Genomic DNA, 12,923 nt, shown 5'->3' on the forward strand with positions numbered 1-12,923 from the left:
CTATCTTTCAGACCAAATACTGTTCAGTGAAAAACTCTTATTTTCCATCTGCAAAGTTTACATCACACATTATGAAAAAAAGGCTACTTTTACAAATAACCTTGCGAATTTTTACTTTAATTCTCATTTTCATAGGTATATACTTATAGAAGTTCTTCAAAAACCTCTCAGTTGAAAAACACTCACCAAAAAACCTATCCTATGTCAAACACAAGGGTAAACATCAAAGGCAACTTGCAAACTTTATTAAACACAGACACTAAATCACAATTATGCTAAACCTCTCTACTGCAAGACTTGCATTTATGTGTTGGTGCTCTTCTAAAGCTGGCCAAAATCAGCAGTAGCAGACACACCCAAATTATTCCGTATTCCCATCTGATCTCTCAGCTACGCTCTACCATCTTCTACATCCAGGGCATTGTATAAAACACAATCAAGCTTCCGTACTTTCTCCTCCATTCCGCACCAGACATTCCTACTTCACTGGTACTCTCCTGACTGCTTTCACATCGTTTCATACTACAGTCTTTTCTTTGCCATCTTCGGCCATCACTCACTATCTTGCCCAAATTGAGCAGGTGTCTAAAAAAGAAGACACACATTGGAAGGTATTTCTAAAAACCTTCTGTCAAAGAAGAACATTCCGGAAAGTATATGAGCAGTCATCAAGGCTGTTCCGTTTCTGATTTTGGATACAGATGTTCCACAAAACTGTATTTGCTGTTTCAGCAGGCCCCACATGCCTCATCCTTCCTTCGGAGATGTTTATGGCACATCTTGAGAGGTGCAACTGGGTAAAAGTTAGTTTCAACAAATGCGTGGGGTGCTTTATAACCAAGATTTTTCTAACAGAGAAATAAATGGTGCTCTGATGAAAAAAAGCTGAGGCCAGGCCCAGAGCAGTAACTTTTCAACTCAGCCTCACTGGAGCCAAAATAGAGTGTGAGAGCAGCCCCAGGTAACTTCACCTGACTGTGAGTAGAGAGAGCTTATTCTAGGAAATCTGCAGAAGCAGAAACCTCCACCGACAGGGCTGTAACACCTTAAGCCACCACAGCTGCTTGTAAAATCAATGTCTAACCAAGGCCACAGCATAAGAGCTGGGATAACTGTATACTTTATAAGGCAAAATGCTGTTCAGACTACTGACTCTATGCAAATGAAGTTTAGAAAAAAAGTTTTGTCCGAGCAAAGCAGTTTTTGCCCACTTAAATTTCTGGCCCTTCTCTACTGATAACCCAGTCCCACTCTCCTTCAAAATCCTCATTTGTGACATCATGCCTAAAAAATTCATCTACATAATCTCACAGAGAAGGCACGCCAGTGTATTATTTCTAGAAAGTACTTATACACAACAAGGAGCTGAAAAGAGTAAGTAATAGTTATTTGCTCTTATTTGTGGCTGCTGTATTTTTTTCAATCAATTGCAACAGGACTGAATTTGATCCTGGCATGTATTTGCAGCATACAGCTCATTTTAACCTTTGCTATGCTGTATTGTACATTCTTAGGGCAGGGCACCATAACAAGATAAAGGTGGAAATGCAGCACACATAGTCACACTTTTTCCACCTGTACCTTGACACAATTAGTGAGTGTTTGAAAGAGCAGTGCCAAGGGTTCCATCGCAGAGTGTCACCAGTCCGAAAGTAGCCAGAGCCCAAATACATCCTTTTGTTTTTCCTTCTGTTGTCACCTGCACCAACTACAACAAAATTAGTACACGTAAGCTTGTCTCTGCTGCCACCTCATGAACTCTTTGTTTCACAAGTGCACCTGTAACTGGTAGGCACTCGTCCCTCTTTTTGAGGATACTACTACCGAGACAAGTATCTGGCTTCTTTTTGCAAAGCTTTCAGCTTGGACCTCTGTTGGATAACTTTTAAGTACACTACAGGTATTTCCAAAAAAATTGAGTACCCTTTTTTTTTGTACAGAATGGATATATTAACTATGGGACAAGAATATTGGGAAAAAGAGATAAAACTAAGTCTAAATATTTCATTCTCTCCTAAATGCTCATTTTTGCACCAGGTGGGCAGGCAAACAGTGCTTGCAACAAGCCTCCAAGAAACTTCCTTTCTCAGTTCTGGCCTCCCAGCCTTCCAGTCACACAGTCGTGTCCAGCTTTCACAATTCATTCATTCTGCTTCTGGGAACATCTCAGCCCATTGAAGTTTTCAGCCTCATCACTACATGGGATTATTTGTGGGAATATTCCTTAGCTGAGCCACCCTTTTACATTTTCTGCTCAGTTTCTTTAAACATTATCCTCTTGTGGGAGGTTACTTGTGAAGTTGGACCAAATGGGCAGAGTACACTCATGAAAAAAAAAAAAAAAACAACCAGAATTTCCTAAGCCCATTGATAATAAAAACTACCCAAAATTCCTACTACAAATGGGAAAGCTCAATATTGGCCACTAGGAGTAACTTGTCACAGAAAGTATCTGTGATACAGAATGTCTTTTTGACAGGATGGCTGTTGGCATAGCAGGTTTTTTCCCCTTCAAGAAAACGAGTTAGAATAAAAAAGCTAGAAAAATATCTTTAGCTTCTCTGCCATCTACTAAAATCTCACTTGCAGAAACAAACAAAACGTGTTTAATCGACTCTTAGAGCTGGCATCACATACACATAATAAAGACATTTCAGAGGCTTCTATGCTCACCAGCAGGTGCTAGTTCTCATTTCTTTAAACATAGAATCATAGAACCACAGAATGGTTTAGGTTGGAAAGGACTTTGAAGATTATCGAGTTCCAACCCCCCTGCCATAGACAGGGACACCTCCCACTAGACCACGTTGCCCAAGGTCACATCCAGCCTGGCCTTGAACACCTCCAGGGATGGGGCCTCAACAACCTCTCTGGGCAACCTGTTCCAGTGCTTTACAACCCTCAAAGTGAAAAAGTTCTTCCTAATGTTTAATATAAACCTGCCCTCTTCCAGTTTATATCCATTCCCCCTCGTCCTATCACTACATGCCCTAGTAAAAAGTCCTTCTCCAGCTCTCCTGTAGGCCCCCTTTAGGTACTGGAAGGCCACAATAAGATCTCCCTGGAGGCTTCTCTTTTCCAGGCTGAACAGCATATATGCAGTCATGAGAGCTGATACAGAAAGGGGAGAGATGATTACATTGTTATCATGTGTCATTGCAATTTTTCTGTAGAGGTTAAATCCAAAATTTGCAGTCTTTTCAGTGAAGTTGTAAAGAGTGAAGTCTTCGAGATCTTGCCCTTCAAAAGGCTTAGAGATGTTTTTATGATGATGCCACTCTTCGGAAATACTGACGTTTTTATTTCTTTCCATTAAATTATTGTCCTTCTCCGTCTTTGGACTTCTAGGTTTGATTCCAGCCTTGCTGATTTCAACACATATTTCACTTAAGAGAAGTAGGTAAATTCCTGTTTTCATGTTGACATCCAGTAGTCAGCTCTTTTTTTTTCTAGTAAAGAAAATGGAGAAATAAAAAAAAGGCAACACAATGACTTTTTAGTTTGTTCATCTAATCACAATGCAAAAGGTCATAGATGTAGTAAGGTGGTCTTTCTGCATCTTCAGTGTATGTACTCTAAAGTTAACATTTGGTTCCTATCAGAAAGGTCAAATTTAGATCAGTGAAAGACAGAGGTTTCCAACATCATTAAGTGAATCGAGAAGAAATATCACCATCTTCTAGTATTGGTGGTTCACATCAGAAGTATTTCACTGAATTTCCCTTGCTAACTTGTAATTCCTTTACAAAATCAATCTCAGATTTCAAGTACAATATGCAGCTCAAAGATGAAAAATCAGCTTGTTGGACCTGTGTCACAGCTTTCAGTCCTGTGAAATTAATGTAATCCATAAGCACAAGAATTCTAGGCAGCATGTGATGGAAATGGCATTTTCCCTGGAGACCTCTGACACAGACCAATCCTAGGAAATTTGGATGGTGACCTACTGAAAGCTGAGAGATTGCCCTTGGTGAAGCCATGCTGGCTGTCAACAATCACTTCTTTGTTATCTATGTGCCTCAGCAGAGCTTCCAGAAGGATCTGCTCCATGATCTTGCCACGCACACAGGTGAGACTGATTTGCCTGTAGTTCCCTGGGTCTTCCTTCTTTCCCTTTTTGAAAATAGGGGTTATATTTGCCCTTTTCCAGTAACATCTTTGTTAAGTCAAATTTGGTGGCCTTCTTTGGTGGCCTTCTGCTGCATTACAGCATTGGTGGATAAGGAATGAGCAACTGACATCATCTACCTGGACGTCATGTACAAAGCATTTGACACTGTCCCGCATGATATCCATGTCACTAAATTGGAGAGACATGGATTTGATGGCTGGACCACTTGGTGGATAAGGAACTGGATGGATGATCGCACTCAAAGAGTTATGGTCAACGGCTCGATGTCCAAGTGGAGACAAGTGATGAGTGGCGCACCTCAGGGGTCAGTACTGGGACTGGTACTGTTTAACATCCTTGTCAGCCACATGAATGTTGGGATTGAGTGAATCCTCAGCAAGCTGTGTGGTGCGGTTGACAGACTGGAGGGGAGGGATGCCGTCCAGAGGGACCTGGACAGGCTAGAGAGGTGGGCCCATGCCAACCTCATGAAGTTTAAGGTGGCCGAGTGCAAGGTCCTGCACCTGGGTCAGGGCAACCCCAAGCACAAATACAGCTGGGCAGAGAATGGATTGAGAGCAGCCCTGCTGAGAAGGACTTAGGGGTATTGGTTGATGAGAAGCTCAACATGAGCCAGCAATGTGCACGAGCAGCCCAGAAAGCTAACTGTATCCTGGGCTGCATCAAAAGAAGTGTGCCCAGCAGGTCCAGGGAGGTGATTCTGTCCCTCTACTCTGCTCTGGTGAGACCCCACCTGCAGTACTGCATCCTGCTCTGGGGCCCCCAACATAAGAAGGACATGGACCTGTTGAAGCGGGTCCAGAGGACGGCCACAAAGATGATCAGAGGCCTGAAGCACCTCTTCTGTGAAGACAGGCTGAGAGAGTTGGGGTTGTTCAGGCTGGAGAAGAGAAGGCTCCAGGGAGGTTCTTGTAGTGGTCCTCCAATAGTTAAAGGGGGCCTACAGGAAAGATAGAGAGGGACTGCATCCCTTCATCAGGGAACGTAGTGATAGGACAAGGGGTAATGTTTTAAATTTGAAGGAGGGTAGATTTAGACTCGATATTAGGAAGAAATGCTTTACTGTGAGGGTGGTGAGACACTGGAAGAGGTTGCTCAGAGAAGTTGTGGATGCCGCATCCCTGGAAGTGTTCAAAGCCAGGCTGGATGGGGCTTTGAGTAACATGGTCTAGTGGGAGGTGCCCCTGCCCACGGCATTGGGGGTGGAACTAGATGATCTTTAAGGTCCCTTCCAACCCAAACAATCCTATGATTCTATACAGTCTTGAAACTATTTTGCGCCTCAGAATAAAAATCCAATATTCTTCCTATATATAAAATCCTTATGCTGATTTTTCTGAAGACTGATCCATCTCTTATTGGCCTATATAGATCTTAAGTTCAACTTGACTTTATCCCAGCTCTGCTAAATACTACTTTCTGTAAGAACAGCTAAAATCCTGCCATTTTGCAATGCACAAGTGACTTCAAGAGTCCCTACCTCAACATGTACAAAGCAGTGCATTTAAACACCTAGCATAAAAGGGGCTGCGCAAAAGCAGCAAGTGTTGCTGCTTAGAGTAGCAGGCAATAGCACAGCTATTGAGCTATCTCCAACATTTTAAAGACTGACACAGTTTAAAGATCACGTAGATCTGCTTCAATTTAATGCCAACTGGAAGAATTTGACTGCATCTATCTGAAATACTCTGTAAAAAATAGGAGCATAATGGACAAACATATATTTTGGCATGCGTGCAGGCATGTAAAGGTTTTTGATCTTCGTCAGAGTCATGAAATAGCGATTAGGAGTGCTGAGAATGAAATTACAGTATTATTGTAAAGGAGTGCTGCAAAAACAATCAGTGCCACCAACATCATAGCAGAGCATGGAGTTATTACTACATTTTGGCTTACCTATAGATGCAGGCCACCTCTCACAGCCCAGCCTTCTGCTCCCTGTCAGTTACGGTGCTTTTACATTTGACTGCAGCGAGGCAGGAGCTACAATAGAAGTGGGTCAGGCCAAATTACATTCTTTTTACAATGTTATTTATCAACGAGTACTTCCTTGCCAAGGCACGTACCTCCAAAACATCATGAGAGCACTGAACAAGCCCATGGTCACGGAAAAATTGTTTTCAGTAGCGCTTGCTACAAAAGATACGGTAAACAAAACAACTAGAACAGCAACTCCAAATAAAGAAATAAAACACAGCAATTAATATAGCTGTTCTCCCTTCCTTCTGGATGCATTCCCAGGACCATTTTCAGCAATCCTTGATATTCTCCATCTTCAAATGTGGGAGCTTTCCTGATCTTTTGTTTGTGACACTCATATTTGAGCAGACTTACCATTCACAAAGCAGCAGAAAAGGCTTCTGCAGCTGTATCTTGTGATGGCTAGAGGTTGAGAATTTTCTTTACATGTCCAAATGTGTTCTTATATCTGCTTCTCTAAGCTGATTTCAATATAAATTTAACACAGGATGTCAGTGTCCTACCTGTTGAGCTTCCTCTCCTATTATTGTCCACAACACGACCCAGCAGATGGTAAAAAGCTGAATGTTACCTTAACTTGCTCCAGAATTCACCCATGCCAACTGCAACTCAGACCCTGAAAAAGGCCTTCACTCAGAGAGGAAGCAATTTCATTTTTTTTAGCTTTCCAGAGCATACTGCAGACAATTTTCCTGTCCTTGGCCTCTCAGGGAAGAAGCTGAGCTCCTGGCTTTTATGTAGGGATGTTATTTTTTTATACATAAACAAGTGATGCTTAGTAAAGGGAGGGAACTAATCAAAAGTTATCAAGTTGAGCCATTTTAATTCTTGGGTTAGCAGTCAAAGCTACATCAAAAGACCTTCATTGTGCCAGAGATTTTGAATGGAGAAAACCATTTCACTTTACCACGTCATATCCCAGCACCCAACCGTGAGGAGAAAGTATACAGACAGAAGAGCGGGCAGTTGCTTTCATTTTGGCATAAAGCAAGCAAATTGCTACAGGAGAACAGAAACCTAAAAATCCTCTAAGGCAGTCCAGGAGTATGGCACATTAGCGGACTTGTAAGATAGACAGAATGCTGTGCTAATGTCACCACAATGAACCAGGTGCTGCAAAATATGAAGCTGCCTTCTGCCTCGACTCTTTATCACGTCTGAAAACCAGTGAAAGCCAGGGCAAGAAAGGCAGAAAGAAAATGGGAATTCCTCTTCAGTTTTAATTTTAACTCATGCCAGGGGACACAAACCTACTGCTGATTTCATGTCCTCTTCCTTTACATCATGGAGGATGCTGTAAGCAGGGGATAAAACGGCAGCATTCAACATATTATACACTGCAAACTGAAATTACAATAAAAACAAAGACGCCTTTACTGAACAATGACAAACCCTGTATCATCCTTTTAGCTTGTGATACAAAGTGCTCCCAACAAGAGACCTCAAGACCACAAGAGTCGGGTTCCGTTTGCTTTGTTTTCAGAAAAGACAGGCATTTAAGTATGTGCCAAATTTGTAACTTGACCATGTAAATGTAATTTCAATAAACAGATGTTCATCAGCTATATTAAAAAATAAACCTTTAAAATTGATACAATCCTCTAGGTAAAACATTTATTAAACTAATTTACAGAGCAAGCCAATTAAGGCAAAATATATTACTTGGAAATAGACAGGCTTTCACTGGGTACAAATATGAGCTGGCTTAACAGTATATTGTATATAAAAATGTCCTTTGAAAGCACCTAAGAAAGGTAAAGGCAGAGCAATATAAGCTGAAAAACCGCTTCTTTAAGGCAAACAAAAAGTACTTGTTTATTCTGTTTCTTAAAAAAAGTATTATTACCAAAATAGTTTCTTCACAATTACTTCCATATTTCTAAATATTTAAGATTGTGTGAGCATGGATAGAGGGCATTTATAGACACAAAAAAAATCAGACACCACCGAAGACTTATATGAGAAACAGTGAGCTCATGACATTAAGAAGGCATTAAAGACTTAAAAATGTTTAGAAAACCCAGGATAGCAAAGCAAGGGATACATATATCACCATTTTCCACATCAAAATGCTGACAACCATAACTTGATAGAACAAATTACATTAACTCCATATAAAATATGAAGTTCGGAAGCACTGGCGTAAATTATGTTGTTGGAACTGCTGAGATAATTTCATGCATATGTGGTACCTGATCTAAAACCCACTGAAGCAACCTAAATTTGTCTAGTATTTTAATTGGACATGAATTTCATTACTGTTACATAAAAAGGAAAAAGATGTGGCATGAAAAATTAGATTTCAAAATTATTTATCAACAACTTCAACTAATGGGGAATGAATTTGTGCTCTTCTTCAGCAGTTCACTGTTGTATTGTAAAAACTACTCAGCATCACTCCTGAGAACTTATATATAGACACCAAACCTATGAGGTGTTAAGTACCACCCAAGCACAGGCGTCAAGAAAACCGTTAATACAGAAGGTAGTCTCTCTGGATTGAAATGCATATATAACATACATGTTATGCTGTCAGCATGTTTATATTACTAATATAACAGAAATAACAAAACAATGATCCCCATCTTTAAAAAAAATACACTAACTAAAGTATCTCAGCAAATGCCTAGTAAGGTGTCAAATAATAGCACATTCCACTTACAAACTGTAATGCTCTTTGTCCCATTTATAAATATATGTTTGTTCTGATTTCCTGTTTTGCGAATTATATTGGAAATCACATAGTAGTTAAAAATTGCAATTGCTAATTTCCACTGCTGGAAATTACCTTCACTTCTTAAAAAGTAAAATATAGTCTACAGCTAGACTACAAATCTGTGTTGTATCCACTGAGAATTAGAATACATAGCTTTCACTTCAATTCTAGAATCAAACCCAGTATTCCTTAGTGTCATGGATCTGCCTTCTTTCAAACGGTCAAAAATTCCTGCTAGAGCCTTAGCTGCACTGTAGATCATCTGTCGACGGGACATGCCAGTGAATACCATGTGCCAATCAGTCCTGTTGACGTTCAGCATACTCTTCTCAAGCACTTCGCCCACAGTCACCAACAGGCCTGACCATCTCAGATTGTAGTCCTGAGGAGTGAGACTTTTAGCCTGTGTAACATTTTAAGAAGTGATTATTGAAAGAGTTTGAAATGAGTAAATTTTTTTCTATCTTCACCATTACCAACTTTAATAAGTAATCATCCTTGTATCTATAGGGCTACATGGCCAATTGACGGGTATCAGAATCCACATTTTAGACTGCCCCATAATTTGCTTAGCCAATTATATTTCTTGGATTGTATGTATCATAATCCAAATGGCATCTGAACAGTATAAAATTAAAATATAACACTTAAGAGAGTAAAGACATTGTCCCTGCCTATGGCAGGGGTGTTGGAACTCGATGATCTTCAAGGTCCCTTCCAACCTGAACCATTCTATGATTCTATGACATTATGCCATTACCAGGAAGCAGTCTTCTCTTTTAAAGTAGCTAACAGATGGAATCAATAATGACACATATTTACACAATGACTCTTACCCTCCAAAGGTTTTAAAAATGGTTAAGATGTCCCTCTAAAGCAGGCAAGTAGCGAAATACAAGAAGAAAGCTGAGCCTGGCAGAAATGGGGACTGAAATATTTGCATGAGATCACAGAGGGATTACATACTGTAATTCCCTGAAGTTGAAAGCAGGAAAGGGAAACAGGGAGGCAGTATCACCGCATTTATCTGGTCTGATGCTCACCCTAGTCTACCACCTCTGGCCACTGTTACATACAATGAAGGGTAGCAGACTTCTGCCTCAGTAAGCCTGTTCCTGGTATCACTCAGTTCTTCATAGTATTGCACACCAGGCCAAATTCTTCACACAGATTTTATTTTCATATTCGAGTTAGTCTGTTTCCAGTGCATGTACAGCAGATCAAAGTTCATTATTGTGTTCCAGCCTTCCTAAAACTACTGTCTTGTGACAACAACAGCATATATAAGGTTGTTAGAACATGCAGGCTGCTCCAATATCAAAATAACCTGTTATTATCACGGGTACATAAAAGGCAGACTTCTTAGGCAAAAGAACAGGAAATTTTCCTTATTAGTCAGAACATATTGGCAGTAAGAAGTAAATAAGAGTGCATCTAGCTGCAAGTAGGGACGGATTATGATATTTCTGTTATGATCCACAATTGCACATAAATTCATAAACTTCATAAATCAGTAAACTTCAAATAAAATAAACAAAACTCACAACCTTGCAGTAGTTTCCCATCATGGTTGCAATTTCTGGCTCAGCAAAAAACAAGGTGACACCTGGTCTCTTAACAGAAAAAGGTTCTCAAAACAAGTCCTGAAATCCACCTTTTTACCTCCACAAATCCAGCAGTATTTAGAGTTATGAACAGCCACAAGTATCATAATACGTGCTGAGAAAGCTCTATGCCATTGGTAAAGACATTAACAAAAGAGTATCTATTCTATATAGACAGGTTTACCACTATTTCCATGATACAGAACAATAAAACACATAGCTAGCAAGAATTAAGGAATGTTTAATCTTGCCTCCATTAAATCTTTTATGCTGTGAATAACAAATAGCATCCTGTCCAACACATATTTCTTCTCTCTTCTTAGTCTGAAATACAAGTATACAATTGCTGGTTTTTTCCTATTGTAATCTACATTTAGCTTAAAGATATTGGACTGGATTTATATAAATGTATGTTTCTTGCACACCCCTGTGAGAAATCCACTCTAATTCTAGAAGAGACATAATGGGAACAAAGGTAACAACTGGTGTAAACACACAATCAAGAGCCCAATAATTCACAACACCCATTATGTGTTAAGTTAATTGAAATATATAGTAGCAAGACTAGGAAGATTTTAACTCTGAAGGTTTGAAACAAAGCTATGTTTTGCTGTTGATGTACATGCAAGAACAATTTTATTTAAATGGGACAGTAGAACTTGATCTAATTCAAGTTTAAAGGCTTACAGTTCCACTGAATCTATACTATACACTAAGCTATACACTAAATAGGCTGCATAAAAATTAAAACAAGAACGTTTTCTGCTATTAGAAGGTAAACACTACTTTTCAAAGTTACAAACTATGTTTACCTAAGAGAAAAAAATACTAAAAAAGTTAAGCTATTAACTATAGTTTTTAAATGACAAAATAGAGAATATATGTAAAAGAAAAATTAAAGATACCTATTGTGCTTTATGTTTAAAAAAATTGTTTCACTCAAATCAATGCTCCATAGAGAATGTGACAATTACTTAAGTAGTAACTTCACAGTGCTGCGCCTATTTTCATAGCATCACAGAATGGTTGGGGTTGGAAGGGACCTTTAAAGATCATCTAGTCATGCTCAATTAATACTTTTCTCCTGTAGCTTCACATCTTTCTTTACTCTTTTTGAAAAGCACTCTGGAAAACTACAGAGCAATATTTATCCTTTTGCCACTCATCAGCTTTTCAAAGTTGTAAGAAGTCTTAAAAATAAGAACTAAAACGAATCCCGCATCTGTTCACTCTATTAGAATTGGTACTACCAAAAAAAAAAAAAAACCCTCAAACCCATTAAACAGTTACTATTTGTTTTTGTGAAACAACCCCCTGAGAATCAAACCCCAAACAGTTTTGTTTTGAAATTCTTTACAGAAACATTTATTTTAAAAGAACTTTCAGACCACAGTTTACTAATGCATAACTCATATCTGTTGTCAGGCAACATGCAGTGACTGGATTTTGGAGTAACTCCCAGTGTGTGCCCAAAGAAATGTAAACAATCCCATGAAAAACTTCTATTGGTGATATTTAAGAACTGCACAGTACTGCATTATTTACAATGGGACAAACCATATTTCCAAGATTTAAATCTTTTCATGTCAGAATAGCACCGTCAGAAGAGGAAATGACTCTTGCCTTTCAGGTGAGAGTTTGTATGTTCATGGAAGAAACAAGCTCAAGCACAGATCTGAAGACGGGGTATCCTTTATTTATTTCTTAGGAATGAGTTTTCAGAATCCTAATCAGTACAGTATGTTATTTGTTTGCTGGTAACTAACAATATAAATGCCAAGGCTTTATAATCTTTATTAAAAATTAACTGGCAAGATCTCAATTTATAAACTTGTGCATAAATGAAGTGTAAGCTACTTCACTGGATTGCTAACATGTACATGTGTGCACAGTGACACTTCAATATTACACAGTTTTGTTGGCGTTAGATTAAACTCCAATACATTTGTGAAGTAAGTTAAGGAAGGAAAACCAAGCCTTGGATGGATAAAAGTGCTTGCGGCACTTCCTTGGTGCAGTTGCTTAGTGCATTACTTAAGCTGCAAAGATCTCCTTCCGCACCTGAGGAAGAATGAGTATTTTTATTTTACCTATGTAAAGATTCATGAGGGTTAATTTTGAGTCATTGAACCAGACTGATGACAATATTTCAATGATTAAAGTTTATTTCCTTTTTGAGGGAGTACTTCTTTGTGGTTAATTTCTTGGTTAATATTTCCTCTTGGTTAATTTCTTCTTGGAACATTTCTTCTTCATTAATAGAAAAGTAAAACTAGTGTTTCCAAGTGCCATGTATTGCAGAATCAGACTCTTGATCAAGAATTGCTTTGCCACAAATGCATAAAGGTTTTTAGGTAATACAAAAACATGATTCAAAAATAGTTTTTATCCTCATTTCATAAATGAAAACATTCAAGTGGAGCAACTGCCAGTAAGAACTGACATCATAAATGAAATTAAAACTTAAGTCTTATGTCTCAACTGTTAATCA

The 12,923-nt window shown here is 38.8% G+C and overlaps 1 protein-coding gene across 1 annotated transcript in view; it reads right to left on the reverse strand.

Annotated features, from left to right (window-relative positions):
• Positions 1–8,934: 8,934 nt before the first annotated feature.
• The window catches only part of PRRC1 (proline-rich coiled-coil 1), a 21,107-nt gene continuing 17,118 nt past the window's right edge, over positions 8,935–12,923 (reverse strand). The window contains 2 exon segments of the mRNA XM_009889719.1: positions 8,935–9,231; positions 12,872–12,923. The exon segment at positions 12,872–12,923 is cut by the window's right edge and continues 78 nt beyond it. Of these exon segments, the coding sequence (XP_009888021.1) occupies positions 8,935–9,231; positions 12,872–12,923 (349 nt within the window).

The sequence above is a fragment of the Charadrius vociferus genome, unplaced genomic scaffold (assembly GCF_000708025.1).
Source record: "Charadrius vociferus isolate BGI_N301 unplaced genomic scaffold, ASM70802v2 scaffold377, whole genome shotgun sequence".
NCBI classification, from domain to species: domain Eukaryota; kingdom Metazoa; phylum Chordata; class Aves; order Charadriiformes; family Charadriidae; genus Charadrius; species Charadrius vociferus.